The sequence below is a fragment of the Callospermophilus lateralis genome, chromosome 10 (genome assembly GCF_048772815.1).
Source record: "Callospermophilus lateralis isolate mCalLat2 chromosome 10, mCalLat2.hap1, whole genome shotgun sequence".
Classification (NCBI taxonomy): Eukaryota; Metazoa; Chordata; class Mammalia; order Rodentia; family Sciuridae; genus Callospermophilus; species Callospermophilus lateralis.
The window spans coordinates 11,811,521-11,829,986 of record NC_135314.1 but is presented as its reverse complement, the minus strand read 5'-3'; the positions used below and the strand labels follow the sequence as shown (position 1 = coordinate 11,829,986).

General features: G+C 45.2%; 1 protein-coding gene across 1 annotated transcript in view; it reads left to right on the top strand.

Moving 5' to 3' along the window:
* Hunk (hormonally up-regulated Neu-associated kinase) overlaps window positions 1-18,466 on the top strand; it is a 96,084-nt gene that overhangs the window by 44,309 nt on the left and 33,309 nt on the right. Inside the window, exons 3-4 of the mRNA XM_076868565.2 lie at window positions 5,938-5,993; window positions 11,727-11,862. Coding sequence (XP_076724680.2) covers window positions 5,938-5,993; window positions 11,727-11,862 — 192 coding nt within the window. The remainder of the gene's footprint in view (window positions 1-5,937; window positions 5,994-11,726; window positions 11,863-18,466) is intronic.

The window sequence follows — 18,466 nt, the reverse complement described above, 5'->3', positions numbered from 1 at the left end:
TCCCCAGGTCTTCTCGCTGGTCCTGGGGTCCTGGCTGCTGCCGTGGTGTTCTGTCACTCACTTCTTTACTTTCATCTGGAGTATCAACTTTGGGGGCTCCCTGGGCTCTTCTTGTCCCTGAGTCTAGGCCTCCTGTTTGATGGGGGCCTGGCCTGACCCTCATAGCTGGGTTGGGCACAGCATGCGAAGGCCCTGGAGAAATCTCCCTCATTCCCATCTCACTGTCCTAAATGTGCGTGATGAACACGCACACACACGCGCACACACACACAAAACCATATTCACTGTGTTGCCACACTGCCACAAGGGATTCCAACATGCGCGTATGCAAGCAGCACACGTGTGTATTCACAAAATGTGTGCACTCACACACATACATGCACACTCATGCTCTTCCCCACATGCACACTCACAGACATGCACACCCACATGAATGTGGGCTTGCACCTACTGTGTGCACTCACACACTCAGGTGTGTACCCAGCAGACACGTGCACATTCTCTGCCCCAGCTGCTCCCCTCCCCAGCATAGCTCTGGCTGCCTCTGCTCTGCAGGATGTGAGCAGGTGCCTCCCTGCACGATCCACCAGGACCCGGTGTTGGTTAGAGCAAGAGTATTCCCTGAATCCTCTTATACCCCTCTGTCTACCCGGGGAGGGCAACCACTGGAGGTCAAGGTGGCCTTTCTCCAAACCTTTGAGATGACCATCTTTAAAGAAAGGTGGGCAGAACTGGGTGGGTGGAGGAGAGAGGAAGGTCACCTACCAGCCTGTGGGTGAACTTCCAGTGGTTAGTGGTGACCTGTTGGTGCTAGTTCTTTCAAAAGAACAAAGGGACAAAGATTAGGTGGTGCCTGGGTGGGTGTGGAAGAGCCCTCTGCCCTTGGGTCCTCTCTGCATCTCTGGACCCCCCACATTCCTCAACTCAATGTTAGGTCTTCCTAGGGGCATCTCTCCCCGGAACCCGCCAATTAGCAGAGGAGCTAGAAGCCTTTTCTGTTCTGGTGTCCACTGTCTGGCCACCTCTTCCTGCTGGGCTCCCTCCTGTGCTTTGCCAAAAGGGTGCTCCAGGGGCTTCTCCCTCTGTGTGCCCTGGTACTTTCCTTTTTCTGATGCCACCTGGTCCCCTCCAGTGCTGTCCTACAGACCCGCCTCCTGAAGCCGCCTTCCCCTGTGGCCCGCCCCACCCCCTTTCTTGTTTTAAGTTTTCAAAGTTCTTCATTTTTCTTTATTTACATTTATTTTTAATCAGCACATAATTGTACCTATTTATTGGGGTGCAGTGTGCTGTTTGGACACATGTGCAGTGTGGAAAGATCAGATGAGTGTAGCCACCATATCCATCACCTCCACATTTCTCATTTCCTGTGGTAAGAACATTCAAAATCCTGTCTTCTGGGTATTTTGAAATCTGCAGCAAATTATTGTTAACTGGCGTCGTGTCGAGGAGATGCCAGCACTCCCATGTTTACTGTGGCACTGGCCACAGCTGGGGAAGCAACCGAGGCGTCCATCAACAGATGAATGAGTAAGGAAAAGGTACATGTACATATCAGGACACGACTCGACCGCAGGAAGAATGGACTCCTGTCATTGGTGGCAATATGCATGAATCTGGAGGACGTTGTATTAAGTGAAATAAAACTTGCTCCTCTTTTGAAGCCTGTAGGGCCAAGAAAAAGCTATTTTTCACCCATCCTGGGGCCCTTCCCTTTGTTTCCAGTTAGAAATTCACCCTGAGCTTCACGTCCATCTCCCATGGGGAGGGACTCCTCAGATTGCAAGACTGAAGGAAGAGCCTCCTAGGTCTCTCTCCCCTCTGCAGAGCGGTTGATCGGAAGATTGGTGTGACATGGGCGCTCCTCCCAGCCCCTATCACGGAGCGTGCACTAGTCTGCCATCCCTGCCTTCTGTCCCACAGAGCAGATCTGACACATAACAGAGCCAAATATTTTGCCCTTGGGATGGAGCTAGAGGAAATACCACACTTTCCACTTGGACCGCAGCAGGTTTTCTGATGGAGCCAGTTTCCTAGATAATAGAGTCCTGCTAGTATTTTTTAAAGGTATATTGTAATACACTAACACCGAAACATGATGAATAATTTCCTTTTGTATTCAAGATGTCTCTTATTATGTGATCCCTTGGGATCATTTGATCATTGTTGAATAGCTGGGCAGAGGGTCTGGGTGGCCCACTGTGCTGAAGAGACTCAGGTAATAACTTCAGGCACTAAGGATGCCCCACGGTGGACAGCCTAGGGGCATCTGGTGGTAGCCACAGCATTCTTCACATGAATTTCTTACAAAAGGGAAAAATTTCTAAAAGCTACTTTAAAAACATTTGTAATCGTGGAGGTGGAGATAAAGCAAGCCAAGGAGGCAGGTGGAGGGCTTCTTTGACCAGGGCAGGTTTCGCCCACTGATTGCCCTTTCCCATAAACTAGCCTCAGGCAGTCAGACAGGTGATTGGAAACCTTAGACTCCTGGACACGGTGGGACTTGGGTAAGTGCCCAGGTTACCCGGGCTTGTTCTCTCCACTTTTTCCTAGGGGTTGGGGTTGGTTACTTTGGGAAGCCGAGTGGGAAGGTAGTGGCTTTGAACTGATTTTATTTTTCTCATTTTTGACTAATAATCATGTTTTTATACATTCTCCTCTGGTTTACGACCTTTCCTGGATTTTAAAAATGGGTGCTTTTCCTGTTGTTGCTGCCTTATCTCTTCTTTTGAGTTTCCCATTCATACCATTCTTCTGATCATTGTTCTGGTTCTCTGGACTTTTTGCCGCCCCAGAATGACCCAGCTGACTTTGATTATTCTTGGCAATTACTTGCGTTTACCTATTCTCTTTAAGATGTTTTTCTCCTCCCTGTTTCTTTTGAACCAAATTTTTCCTTGTGACTTAGTGTGCCTTCTCTTCATCCCAGGCAAAGAGGTTAAATTTCACTCAAAACATACTGTAGTCTCCCTTCAGACTTAAACAGGGCTGCTGCTATATAATCAGTTTTCACAGAATTACAGTTTGGGCCGACACTTTGTGTGTGTGTGTGTGTGTGTGTGTGTGTGTGTGTGTGTGTTTTAAAGTTACTGTTTGAGTAGAAGCCAGGCTTCTATCATGTCTTAATTATCTTTGGGAAAGAGGAAGCCTGCTCATGAACCTCTTATATTATTAATTAATTCATTCATTCATTCATTTATTTGGTACCAGGGATTGAACCCTGAGGCTTTTAGCCACCAAGCCACATCCCCAACCCTTTTAAAATATTTTACTGGAGTCAGGGTCTCACCGAGTTGCTTAGGGCCTTACTAAGTTGCTAAGGCCATCCTCCTGCCTCAACCTCCCAAATTGCTGGGATTACAGGCGTGAGCCACCACGTCCAGCTCTCATATTATTTTATCATGAACTTATTATGCAGTACTAGTTGGAGAAGACACATCAGCCTTAATTGGATTCTTTGATGACTTTGGATGCTCTAGATGTCACCCGAGAAATCTGGTAGGAAGAGAGGCACTGGGTGACTTTAATCACAACTTCTAGAGGTTAGGGCCTCACAGTGGCAATGGTTTGAGACCCTGCTATAACGACATTTCCCTGAGTGGTTCATTTACATCCAATTTAAGTGGCCGTTTAAGGACTGGGATCAGATTTCTAGCAAGTGTATCAGACTCAGACTCCAGAAATGCTTTATTGCAAACTTCTAGTCAAGAGAAAGATCCACTTTCCACCAGAAACATCGTCCAGTGACAGGGAGCCACTTTTATTCTGCCTTGACAAATCTGAATAACATTATTTCATGAAACATGAGGGTATATGGAAATAGTATTTTGAAAATTAAATTCTGCTAATAGCAAATAATCTGAATATGATGGTGTAGCTTCATAAATAATAGCAATAGTCCTCTGATGATTTCATTCCATTCCTAAAATTATGTATCTCTGTTTTCCAACCCACCCTCCACCACATTCTAGGGGGCAAGGTCTTCCTATTGGAAGGAATAGGGGTCACTTTATATTTGAGTCACATTGTATTTGGACATTTGTGACACCTTTTAAAGGCAGCCGTGGTTTTGATGTACACTGTGTACTGTTTTCCTTGAAGCTGGTGAAGTAGACAGTCCTTTCCACTTGTGAGTGCAATTAGATGGGAATAATCCATTATAATCCTGAGCCGGGCATTTTTAACAGAGATCTTTCCTCTCGTCCACGTATCCAACCCAAGGCAGCCTTCTAATTTCAAATCCATTGGACACTTTGTAGAGCTTAGTTTTTTCCCCCATTTGACTCCTTAAATCCTCTTCCTGTCTTGAAATCCCACCCTTGATGGTTCCTTCCAGAACAGCCTGGCCAGCTGCTGTCCTGCCTCCCTGGCTGTGGATGGCCCTGCCCTCCAGGTCACCTGTGGGTTTTGGTCCTTTTTCTCTCATTCTTTCTCCTCTTCCTGGGCAACCACAAGTCCTTTCAAAACTTCAGCTTCTACCCATGTGCAGGTTGGAAATTGGTATTTGGCAGGCCACATCTTGCCTGCGAGGTTGGCTCACATAGTGTTGTTATTGTTTTAAGTGTGAGTTTGTTGCCAAGATTTAAAAATTGAAACCAAATCCACAAATCTGGCTTCTCTTTTAAAGTGGGATAAGCTGGCAGTACTGGGACCGGCCTCTGAGCAACTGTCCCTATTAAATGGGACACCGTTTGTCCTGTTTACCACAGACAGCCCTAGTTACTATTCTCTTTGGTTTCTAGACACTGAAGCCGCATATCAGCTGCCATTTTCATTTTATCATGATGATGATACAACAGAGATATGAAGAAAAGGAGTCCCCCCCCCCCCCCGCCACTATTCAAATGTAAAAACAAAAGCTGGACCAAGAGTGGACTGTTTCAAAACAATGGGGCAAGAGAATGTGTGCGTATGTGTGTTATGAAAGAGAAAAATATTCTTACATCATTAACATTCAGGGTGTGTCTGAGTTGGTAGGCTACAGTTTAAGGTGCCAGAGTTTATAATTGACATATATATATATATATATATATATATATATATATATATATATATATTTTTTTTTTTTTTTTTTTTTTTTTTTTTTTGGTACCAGGATTGAACCCAGAGGCCCTTACCCACTGAGCCACACCCCAGCCCCTTTTCATTTTTTAATTTTGAGACAGGGTCTTGCTAAATTGCTGAGGCTGGTCTTGAATTTGCAATCCTCCTGCCTCAGTTTCCCCAATAGCTGGGATTACAGGTGTGGGCCACAGCTCTGATGAACAATCTTTATTCTGTCTGCAAACTCAGTTGCCTTTGACCATGTCAGGTTTGACATATCCTCAGGCAGAACACCAGGGATTAGAGCGCTGATCTCTCTGGACTCCATTATTCTGCCCCGTGATAATATCGACTTGCTAAATAGATTAATATTAATCTAGTTTCACTTGCCAATTTGTCCTGACACTTAGGCTCTAATCAGGGCGGTTGTCATACTGATCAGTCAGCTTTCTATCATTTTTTTTTATTATTGTGATGATGATGATGATGATGATGTACCTGCTTCTCCAAATTTATTCCTGCCTCTGGCTAAGATTGCTCACTGTCACAGACCCACGGCCACGTTTTTATTCCCCTAACTGCTCAGATAGCCCCTGTCTGGAATGGTGTCTGGAATGGTGCGTTCTGGTTTCTACTCATTCTGGTTGTATTTAGCTTCCAGGTTCTAGTTGAGGCCCTACTTCTGGAAACTTCATGATTTCTTTTTAGCTTTTATAGTCAGTGGCAATGAATTGTGTCATGTCTTATAAATATTTACCTGAGTGAGTGAGTTTTGGCAGAAAGCTTTATGGGTTGGTTGGAAGGAACCCTAAAACAGTTCATTGCCCTTCAGAAGCAAAATGTCTTTCCACTATTTCAAATGCTTATCTGAAATATTGTGTGGTTTGTTTATTTCAGAGACTTGAAGATAGAAAATTTGCTTCTAGATGAAGACAATAATATCAAGCTGATTGGTATGGCTTTTTTTTTTTTTTTAAGCAACATTATCTTTTAAGGGTTGTGTTGTGAATGCTCAACTTTGAAAATTATTCATGTTCTATGTGTAATCCCTAGGCAAGAATTCTAGATTACCTTCTTTTATGTTTAATATTTAATAATAGTTTTGAAAATGAAAATTAATTTTATAGTAATTCAATGATTCATTTAAATAATAGTTTAAACATAATTAGTAAGATAAAAATACTGTAATTTGTGTTGTGAAAATGAATTTCGTCGTCCCAAATAAGTATTTGTTGGCCATGTGTTTCTTTGGATTATTCAAAGTTCAGCCTCTTCTGAAATTGAGATGGAGCTGAACTTTTATGAATGTTATTTTTATTCAGATTAATAAGCAAGCATCTTGAAAACAGTTGAAAGGGGGCTGGGGTTGTAGCTCAGTGGCAGAGCGCTTGCCTCGCATGTGTGAGACACTGGGTTCGATCCTCAGCATCACATAAAAAATAAATAAATAAAATAAAGATATTGTGTCCATCTACAACTAAAAAAATATTAAAAAAAAAATTGAAATTAGTTTGGCTCAGAAATGTAGCCTATGCCTTTGCCATGTTTCATTCCACTTTTCATTAAATCTAGGGATTTCCAAGATAACCCGAGGTGAAACTTGCTTCTCTTTTGATATAATCTTTATGCAAGCCTCCAAGCCCCATGATACAGTGGTGGCCGTGCAGATGGGTGATTAGAATCTGTACCAATTGCAAGGAGACTCCAGGACAGTGCGAGTCAGCACTGGTTCATAATTCAGGAACCACAAGGGAATTTGCTCTTTCTCTAGAAGAGTTGAGGCACGTTTGTTTGTTTATTTAGGTGGTTTGCTGGTGTGGCTGCTCTTGTTTACTTTTGCCTCCAGATGTTAGCACCATCTTTTTTCCTCTGTTTTCTCTTTTCCCACCTCAAGTAATTTCGCCCACCCCAATGGCTTGAGAAAGCTTTATGTTAAGAGGAAAGAGAAGGATAAATAAAACTTTGTGAATTTTGGTATTTTTGTACCTAAGATTTTTGTTAAGCAAATGTTGAAAATCATCTCAAGACTCTCCAGAATATATCACTGAAATGACTTTTTTGATACCGTGGGATCACAGCCAGCTCCAACAGAAGCAGGCAGAGGCTGCAGGGACTCCAGCCCTCTTGGCTGGGGGATTGAGCACCATTGATAGTGGTTGATGGATATACCCGTTATTAGGAGATTGACAGTTAAAAGGAAACCAATCCTTTTTCCCCAAAGCATTTGAAAGCATCTATTCTTAGCAGATTCATAAACCATCCTAAGGATTTTCATTTTGTTAAGTTGTTTTATTATTGCATTTAATTTTCCTGAGGACCAAACAGAAACAGTGAAATAAGACAAGGCCAAATGTCTGCAGGATATTGTTCTGATCCTGCTCTTGGGGACCCTCAGCCCTAAACAAAGGACCCTCCTGGAGGGAGGTAAGGAATGGAGGAAAGAAGATGTTTAAAAAGGTTTTCTGGAAGGCTGACCTGTATTTTGGAAAATGTGGAGGTGAGAGTACAGAGTTATTGTAACAGCAGAGATTGTGAAGAAAACAGGCTTGGTAAATGCTGGATTTAGATTACGGTAAAAGATTGAGTCACTTCCACTGGGCATTGCTGAGCATCACGTACACCAGGCTGGTGAACCAAGTGAGGAGCAGTCTACCTGTGGGTAGTTTCCAGATCCCAATTGAACACTGCTTGTTCTGTGTCTTTCCTTCACTTTGCCCCCTCTTTCTTCTCCTCAAGTAATAGCCCTAGATGACCATGTAAAAAAACCACCCCGTGGGATAAGCAATGTTGAAAAGCACAGACCTTTTTATTGATTAGAAGGTTGCTCTGATGTTTCTGGAAGAACCAATCAGCGTAAATTGCAAATGCATTTACAAGTAGCTTGCAGATTGGCTGGATAATAAAACCTCTTAGAGGAAACCTGTACAGTAATATGAAGCAATTATGTACCTAAATTAGAGCCGGCAGTTCCCATTTTAGTGAGTTGCTTTTTGGAGACCAGGAACCACTTTACTCGGATCCTTCAGAGGTATCACCTCTCCGCTGGCAACCACTGGATGGGAACGTAAGCATGTATTCCAGGTCATTGGAATAAACAAAAATAAAGTGAATATGGTTTTCCAGATCTCATCTGTCTGTTTTTGCAATCTGTTTGATTGGGCAGCAGTCCCAACCCAAAATGGTTGTATTTACAGCTAGAGAAAAGGAAGTGACATGCAGAAAATGGAAGTGAGGTATGAGAGCCTGATTGGTTGTAGAGCTCGCAACTGTCTTACCTGAAGGAGGCTTGAACAGTTGGCGGCGTGTGAGTGGCTAAGACTCAGCTCCTTTTAGAAGAGTAGGTTGCAGTTTGTTTACAGTCTTTAGGTTACACCTCACTATCTACGGGAAGCCTTTAGGCCAAACTTAAAATATGCGCACACAAGCTTTAAGCCAAACTTAATTCAGCTCAACAGGAGGAAATAGGCCCAGTGCTTGGAAGAATGGCCAGATGTTAGAAGCCAGGATTCCAGCATGGCTAGAAAGGAGGCTTTGAAAACTGGGTCTCCCTGTTAGAACTCTTCCATTAGCTCCCAGTTCTCCCATGATCAGCTAAAGAGCCCCGATGTTCACCTATAAATGAAAGAGACGGTGGGGCAGCTGGAAATTGCATTCTGTTTAGCACAATCTGCACTTCCGCCCTCCTGAGGGAAGAAGGCCCAGGGTCTGGTGGATTTTCTTGCCTCTGGGTTGGGCAGTGCAGATCAAAGTCTCCCCGGCTGCCTTTTTTGTGTCTGAAAGCTCTTTGAACCTCTTTCCTTCACAGGAATTACCTGCTTGTTTTTCAAAGGTGATTATAGCTATTATCATTTCCTCTGGGTAGTTGGTAAGTTTCTCTTTCTTTGAAAGAATTTGGTTTAAATAAATCTAGTTAAGCCATGTTTCAAATTAACTAGAATTATCAGGAGTAGCATTTGAGGTAATCAGGACTTTTCCCCTTCCAAAAAAAAAAAAAAAAAAGCAGCCTGATGTTTGTGAGTTTAGTTTAATCTTAAAATGGGGAGCCACAGCTCGGAACAGTTTTGTACATATTTCAAAGCAGCATTCACTCGGGTGCTCTTTTGAGATTCAATTTGCAGTTCTCAGGAAATCAAGTGATAATTGGCTTATGTATTTACCAAATCTAATTGAGGCAGACCTGGGTGACATTACCGGGAGGGAGGCGGACTTCTCTTTAGCTTCAGGATTCTAATTATAGGCATATGTGTAAAATTTTAATAATTTCAGTTACAAATGTGAAACACGCTTGCTATTCCTCTGCAATGCATTTTAGTTAAATCAACTTTTAGCCAGACCAACACAAGTCACTTAAAAGGCAGGTTCTGTTCCTTCCCTCTACTCCCCAAACCCTCTGCTAATTTATCTTCTTGAAACTGCTTAAGATAAAGCCAGACTTTTAACTTGCCTGGACAATGCAGGGTGATCTGGTCTCTTATCTGGTCTTTCCCACCCTTTTTTATATCCCCAGATCAGGGGTGTTAAGAAGTGAACTGAATGAAAGAGGCAGCCTTTTGCTCCGGGAACCCTGCTGATTAGAAACCCAGGCTTTTGCTTTAATCTCTGAAATTTAGGGAGAGATTTTCTGAGTCGCCTATGAGATTGGGCCTTTAATGTAACAGTTCATGAAGCTTTCCTTAAAATGTCACCCCCAGTAAGACTACCATCTTTATTCTGTGATGGTATTTCTATAGTAGATGCCCTTTGGCAATGAAAGAATCCTCCAGTGCTAAACACGATATGATTTTTCTTCTTAGAAAAATACTTACTCTTCTTGCCTGGTGTGGTGTTGCATGCCTGTAATCCCAGTAACTCTGGAGGCTGAGACAGGAGAATTGCAAGTTTGAGGGTAGCTTCCGCACTAACCCCATCTCAAAATAAAAAATAAAAAGGGCTGGGGATGTCGTTCAGGAATAAAGTGCCCCTAGCTAGATTCAATCCCCAGTACCCAAAACTGAACCAAAACCATAAAAGAACAAAACCAAAATGAAAAACACCCTTCTACTGTTTCAGAGGTATTATAGTCTAGGACACCAGGATCTGAAAACAGGGTCTATCAGGCTCTTTTGTAACAGACCGCTCCTCCTAAGATGGGGACCCAGGGACCCTCGGTGCCTCCTGAGGGGCTTTTCTGCCTGTGGTGTCTCCTGGTGTTGTTGGGGCTGCTGGAAAGGAAGTGGGGCAGGGTGTGGGTGTGGGTGGAAAGACCAAGGGAACCAAGAAAGGCAGCAGGAGGAGGGTAGGACAGAAAACTCAAACTGGAGCCAGTTGACACCAAGGACCTAAGCGTTCAAACACGCAGCCTCCCTGGTTGGTTCCTTGGCCGGTTCCTGTTGTACGCTCTTCCTCTGTGGGAGCCAGGGGATGGTCTCCAGGGCCTGTCAGAGTCTTGGAGCCCTGATTGGGTGGGGTTCTTTCTACAAAGGCTGGTTCATTGCACAGCGGAATCCAGTGGCAGCCGGGGGACTTTTCAGGGTGGGGGGATCTTGATTCACAGGGTGGGGGGATCTTGGAGGGCTCCCCTGTGCGGAGTCTCCTTCCCAGAGCTTTCCTACGGCTTTCTTCATCGCCGCCTCTTTGCCGGTGGAGGCACGTTGCGGCATGTAGGGGGAACACAGGCATGAAACTCGGTGCCAGTTGAGAAAGTACCAGGGTTTTGTTCCAGACCCGGAGCCAGACTCTCGTGGAGCCCTGCAGCCGGCAGTCCTGTGTCTCGGGGGGGTAGGGCCGAAATATTTAGACTGAAGTTCAAAGGAGGAACTGTGATCTTAATTCTGAGATCAAAACAAAGATTGAGGAAAGATCAGGCGAGGGCATGACACTAACAGCTCTCTAATTACCTGGCAGTTGTCTATCTTGAAGATCAAAAGTCAACAAGGCTCAGAAGGCGTAATAGACCCAGAGTTGCATCAAATGCCCTGGGCTTGCCTCTGCTCGGCCCAGTTCCCCACCTCATCCAAGAACAAAGCCATGCCGTGAGGTCACTGGGTCTAGTTTGCATCACATCTGGACAGCATCCTTTTCCCAGCCAACGTGGAGCGCTGGCTTAATTGCTGGCTCCATTTTTTTTCCCCCTCTTCAGATCCCTGTAGGTGCCACATACATTAGGGAGGAATTTACAAAAAGACTTATGAAATGAAACATTCTGCTGAAGTCAGCCGTCAATGGCGGGATCGCATGTCACCGAGGGTGACGCCAATGACCAGCCAGAGAAAGCCCGTCCTCCTCCAGCCTTCCCCGGCTTGGCCCCTCGGAAGCCAGAACGTGGACTGCAGCCTCTCGGCCTGTTCTCGCTTCCTGCCTTAGTCCTAGAAAGCACACCTCTGCTTTCCCCGATGACTCATTTGCAAGACTTGTTGGAAATATGTTTTGGTTCCACACGCTGTGAACTGTATCTGGATTTTATGGTAGGAAGGGTGGAAAATGTTCAGCTCAGCAAGGGAACCGCCACCTGACGCTCCTTTGCCTTGAGTCTCCTTATCCAGAGGTTGTGGTGTGCAGCTGCCGGCTTTCCTTGTGGGATGCTAAGTGACACGTTAGCCTCAGAGACTGTTTCCTTTCCTGCTATTTATTCAATTATTTCCCCCCGCCCCCACCCCATGTCCACATTTTGCTAATGCAGAGGCGATTCTATTCTCTCCTCTTTGCAGACTTTGGTTTGAGCAACTGCGCGGGGATCCTGGGCTACTCCGACCCGTTCAGCACGCAGTGTGGCAGCCCCGCCTACGCCGCACCAGAACTGCTGGCCAGGAAGAAATACGGCCCCAAAATCGATGTCTGGTCCATGTGAGTGATGGAGGGTGTACAAGTCAGTGCTCCCCGCTGCTGTCTCTGCTGTTCTTCTCCGATGAGATAATTCTTTGGTATTTGCTGAGAATGTGTTTAGGAAAGGTTCTGGAACATGTCATCAGTGATTCTTTGGAACCTGGCTTTTCTTCTCTGTTCCTTCTAGTCTTTTCTGCATAAACTGCCAGAATGGCCATTACCTAAATCCGTTAAGATGCTGGGGAGAGAAGAAGACCAGGTCCTGCACTCACGGGCCTCACTCTCTGGTTGCACGAGCCACTTGGGTCCTACTTAAGATCCAGCTGTGACTTTCCGAGCATAAAGCCTCATCTCACTTCTGCCTGCTTCTCCGGCCTCTCTGAGCCCTACCTCGCCCTCCACCCAGGATTCCTCAGACATTCCCACCACCCTTTCACCTTGTCCACCTCTGGGGTTTGCACCTGCTCTTTCCTGTGCCTAATCTGCTGTTCCTAGCTCTTCAAATGGCCCACCTGTCCCTGCATTCCAGCCATAATCCAACAGCCCCGCTGCCACACTCTCCAGCGCCCTGCTGGAGGACCCCGGGCTCTCCTCACCCCGTTCATTTCCTCTTTGACACCTGTCCCTGCCTGTCATTTCCTGTTTGACAATGAAGGTCTGTCTCCGCCAGTCAGAGGGGACGGTTTGGGAACAGTTGGGGAACTCTTTATGCTCAGTAGAAGACCGTGGAGGGGAGAATTTGTGCCTGAGTAAATAAAGAGATGGGACTCTGGGAACCTGAGATTCCAACAGAGCCTCCAAAGGTGTCATGTGACTGGGGACAGAGAGACCTGATGACCAAAGAGAAAGAGAAGTTGGTAGGTCAGGGAGCAGGGGACCTAAGGGGACGGTCCCTGCTGTGTGGTCTCTAATCCTCAGACTGAAGAGGCTCAGCCTGAGGAAGAGGACCTTTTCTAGACCGTGTCAGGTGAAGCAGGCATCTCCCCCAAGTCTAGAATGCGAGCAGGAGGAAGGGCCGCAGGAGGCACCCAGGCTGGGCCTCCCGACGAGAGGCACAGCAGGCTTTGTGCTCAGCCTGGGACTTCTGTCTCCTCCGCTCACTGCGACATGGAAGTGAATCAGTTATCTGTCTGGAGGGAGACAACGGGAGATGAAAAGCCCCAGCAGCAGAAAGGTCAGACTTTGTTCTTGCTCCTCCTGCCAGGTGGCTTGACCAGGGAAAAGAGTTCATTTTTAGTAACCACAGACACTGTGTTTCTCCGCTTCAGGCCCATGATTAAAAGAAAGCAGCCTGCTCCTCCGTGAAGGCTCTTTCCAACCCACGTGGCCCCTTGCCACCTTCTCTGTCTCTGTCCATTAAGCAGAAACAGTGACACTACCTAGAAGGAATGGTGGCATCGGCTGAGAGGGACAGAGATGATACCAGACCTGGATACCTAGACGCTCTGGGGTCTGTTGCTTCCAGCAAGGGAGCAGCTCACTCCCCTCCCCCCACCCTGGCTCCTGGCATGGTGGGGTCACTCCTGGGGCAGCTGGACATTTCTGACCCTGCTTTATTGCATTGTTTTTCCTCCAAGAAGGTGACGTGCAGCTGCGGGTGCCCAGAAAAGCTCTAAGAGGTCACATTCTTAGTCCTGGTGAAATACAGTCGTGTATGCAAAAGCCCTAGACAAGTGGCAAAATACCACGTGGTTTTCCAGTTTGTGGAGGCACACATGAAAGCAGAAAATATGTAGAATTGCATTTATGTGAGAGGGCAAACTCAAGGGCACGAGACCTTTCCAGGTGAATCTCTCATGTTTGCTAATGTCCCATTTGGCCAAGCCAGTTGCATGAGTAGGCTTTAAGTCAGGAAGAGAGGTAGACCTCACTCCTTGTTGAGGTGTGGCCCCAAACTGTAGCTTTGCATGTGTGTGTGTGTGCGTGTGTGTGTGTGCACCTGCATTGTGAACACTTATCTACCTTCTATGAACTGAGTTGTACCCTCTACTCCCGATTTGTATACTGAACCCATAACCCTCAATGTGGTGATATTGGAGATGGGGCCCTAGATAGTTAATTAGGTTTAGATGAGGTCATGAGGTGGGGCGCCATGATGGAATTAGTCCTTATAAGAGACACCAGAGAGCTTGTATTCTCTGTGCCTTATGAGGGGACAGACAGCTAGGAAGACCATTCTCACAAGAATCCAGCAGACTAGGAAGAGGGTTCTTTCCAGAACCCAACCTTGCTGGTACCCTGATCTTGTGCTTACAGCTTCCAGAATTATGAGAAAACAGATGTCTGTTGTTTGAGCCAGCCAACCTGTGGCATTTTGTTATAGCAGCCTGTGCTAGTCAGCTTTTTATACTATAACAAAATATCTGAGATCATTAACTTATAAAGAGGAAAGGTTAATTTCGGCTCACACTTTTGGAGGCTCCAGGCTATGATTGATGGGCTCTGTGGCTTTGGGCAGTAGCGATGCAGCAGATTACTGTGGGCGCATGTGGCAGAGCAAGACTGCTGACTTCATAAGCCAGGGAGCAAAGAGAAAAGAGGAAGGGACAGAGTCTCACAGTCTTCTTCAAGGATGTACCGGCAATGACATTAGTACCTCCTCAAGGTCACCTCCCAATAATACCACCCTGGGGACCAAATGTTTAGCACATGGACATTTGGGGGACATTTATTCAAGCCATAATATCATCCAAGCTATCTGAGGTAGCTACTTGCTTGTGAATCTTAACTGTATACAAATACAGTGTGTCAGGCGGAGCAGAGGAGCCAACACAGGTGTACTGCTGAGGGGAGTCATCTGCCTCTGTGGGATGAGTGGAGCTGGCCAGGTGGAGAAGGAGAGGGGATGCCTTCCAAGTAGAGGGTACAGCGTGTGCCAGAAGGTTACGGGACATCCGACTACCAGTGCGCTTCATCTTGGTGAGAATCAGGACTTCAGAGCCTCTTTAAGAGGTTGATTTTCCACTGCCTTGGGGTATTGTGTCTGAGATACAGGTTAGGCTTACCATTTGGTGCCCACAGCTTTGCCGACAGAATTGCAAATGGAAAACCCAAAGAGAATTTAATTTAAAAGCCTATTTAAGACAAAAGCAAAAATTTTGAGCCGATTTTCTCCCTGGGTTAGACACTGTGGTTATGAAATATCTTCTCTTTTCATTGCTCTGAAGCAACAACAGAATGAAGAGTTCCCTTCCAAGATCAAAATTCCCCTGTACAGAGGTGTTAGATTCTAGTGGCTGACAGGGGCTTATTCTAAGACCTAAGTGGAACACTGACTCAGGAGGAAAACCAGCCTGCTATGCCGGGGAACCTGGGGACGCTCTTTCCCACACGTAGGGTCCCTGGAACACTTCAGGTGAAGCAGGAGTTAACTGGGGAAATGGAAATGTGCTCTTCCTTAGAGGTTTTCCATTATTTTCAGGACCATAAAAAATATCCTTAAAATTACTCACTTTTTTCCTTTACTTCGGATAACTAAAATACACACACACACACACACACACACACACACATATACACTATCTAAAATCTCCATTGAGACTTTACCCACAAAACCAAGATGTTCATACTGGTGCATCAAATCTTTACTGTTGCTAATTGATCCTTTTCTAGAATGGTATATATGCTAATTTAAAAAAAAATTAATGCAGATATACTTTTTGGTTGAAAAGAATCAAAATCAACTTTGTGTTAGGAATATTATAAGGCTTGTTTAAGAACATCTGTGAGCCTCTTAGGGTAAGGACAATGGACTGTCATTCTGTCCCAAAGAATGGAAACTGCAACATTTCATACATCAGAGCTGCTCTTTGCTATCCTGGGGGGTTTCTGGAATGGGTGGAGCATCGTGTGAAGGCAGAGTGCCTCATGGAGAGTCATGCATGGCACACCCAAATCACCTCCTCCGCTTACTGAATTTATTTTCGCTGAGTGAGAAAAAAATCTCTGCCAGTCTCCCACGTCTTTGAGTAGATACATTGACCGAGAGGCGCCATCTTGTTTGTTCCCAGGTGTCCCATCTCCAGAAGAACTGGACACCCAGGATGCAGAGTGAGAGAATTTGTTTCAGGCCTCAGACTCAGTGCTTGGTAAAAGTACTATCAGGTACCACCAGCTGTTAGCAGGAATCAGGTGTAGAAGGATTTTTTTTTTTTTTTTCACACTCCCTCAAAATGAAGGATGGATGGAGAAGGAGGTGGAAAGGGACTTATGCTGCTTTTGGAAAGTTCAGGGCTTTTGACTTTTAAAAGTTATAAAAAGTTTGAAAGCTTTTGAGCTTTCAAAGTTATGAAATCCAAGCCTCCCCTCCCTTTTTGCAGCTCACATGAGCATTTCAAATAGAAGAGGTGAAGGGGGAAAGAAATGGAAACACAAGTCTTGAAACTCACAAGAAAATCCATAGAGCATTTATGGAGCAGGCTTGAAGAGTGAGATTATCTAAAGAGATGGATCTGTTCCTCTTCTTCTTATAAGACCTTAAATTGAAAGTTGTATTATTGAAAATTGATAGTGAAGAATGGAAGGACACTGCTTTCAGGTGGAGTGTATTCTCATTTTTCCAAGGAGGTTCCTTCCCGGAAGACTCAAGGAAGAAGCAAGGTGTACGTATCTGGGAGCTTCTCTTAGCTGCACTCCAGCTCTCTCTGGGTGGTTGTGAGACTCCTTCCTGTGTACCCTGTGAGGACACGGGATCTGTTCCTTCCAGTGCAGTGCTGCCGGTTGTTATGTCCCTTGCATCTGGGTAAAGTTTCTGGAGACTTATCCGGGGAGCAGCGAGTCTATGTCTTTCCTCTCTGGGATGGCAGTTTTACCCCAGATTTTCCTTCAGGAGATGTCTTTGTGTCTCGACTAAACACTAGGACCACCATTTAGCTTCTGACTTAACTTCAAATGTTCCACATTTGTGCTTCATGGGTCCCTTTCCTTCCTTCATCCCTTAACCTCACTCTTTCTTCCTCCTTCAACATCAGAGGGTTCCACTGTCCGGTCTCCTTTGGGTTTTTTTTCCCCATCCAACAATGACTCACCGATATTTCTTTCTGCTTGGAAACACGCTAGTAGTGTTAGCTGGTTGATCTCCCTCATTCCTGTCTCTAATTATTCCTTTCTTCAAAACTATCTTCAATTCTTAAGAGTCCCATGTCTGCCACAGAGAACCTAGGAAGCCCCGAGCCGTATTTCAAAGACCCGTCAGGAAATTCTGAACATGTTTGGAAACTCCTCCTAATTCTATGGGATTACAGAGGTTTATCAACTGCGTTCCATGTTTCCCCTTGGTATTTCTGCACACTTGTCAAACGTCAAAGGGACTACATTTCTCTTTATCCAGACACGAAACATGTTTGAAACTCCAGGGGAGAGGAATTCAGATGCCCAGTCTGGTGGTTTCCTTTTTGACATCTGGAGCTTTCTGACTACTAATGTAGGTTTCCATTATTATTTGGCTACAGGACACAAATATAATGTTTCCTGTTGTTTTTTAAAAGATTTTTCTAAAATGAAGCCACAGATCACTTAATTTTTACCAGGCTCAGCGTTTGGTTCTCTCTCTGTGGTTTCCTTTGTTTGACCTCCATTTGACCTGGGAGGTAGGTGCCATTGTTATTCCCGTATTTTAAATGAAAGACTCTGGGATAAGAAAATTCTTTTTAAGGATATATGATGATTGACTCCTCTAAGAGAAGTGGAATTCTAGTGTCCATTTGGTCATCAAGTGTTTCTATAGAAACCACTTGCTGGACCCTGGTTGGACCATGGAGCTCCCTGGAGCCATCTTTTAAGACAGCATCTGTCATCTTTATCTGTGGCCCAAGCCAGACAACGGAGAGGCAAAGACAACTGTCGTAGGCAATGACTGGAGCTTCAGTCATCTTTAGAAGCCATTCAGTGACAAGGAGGAAAGCAGTTTGGCACCTCCAGGTCTCCTTAAAGAAACTTTCATGGAGCTTTAGAGTGGGCTCCATACACTCCCCCAACCCCTTCAACTGGGTTCCTGCCCCCTGGCCACAGCATCCTGCAGGTTGGATCCACTCCACCCATGACAGGAAGTCATGTGACCCCTAAAGACAAAAGGGCTCATAAAAGGTCTTCAAACTTGAGTAGTGCACACTCTTTTTTTAAAGGAATAACGTTCTTGATCACCTCACCTGTCGATTTAAGTTATTTTTATTTAATTGTTACTTACAAGTTCATGAATCCAGAATCACACTCCTCTGCCCAAACCAAAATTCACAAGTTAAATATGACTCGGACTAAAAGAACCCCCAAGTTTTCCAAATAAGCAACACTAATGAAACGCAGTGGTGGATGGTCCGCGGAGCTGAGTTGTTGAGTGCAGTCTTCCTGCTGGCCTCAGTTCTCCGCCACTTTTCAACTTCCGATGGCTTTCAAACCTGAGTGTGCAACAGAAGCACCTGGAAGGTTACACCACAAGCTCTTGCTGATGCTGCAGAATTGGGGGACACCCTTTGGGAACCGCTGCACTATTCCAGCTGCCAGGAATATATATTTCTTTTCCACAGATATAAGCTCAGGAGGCTCACTTCTGCTCTGTTCCCATTAGGCTGTGACCATGAAAGGGATATGTCTTGGTAAAAATTGTGCATCTTTAAACAGCCTTGCCAAA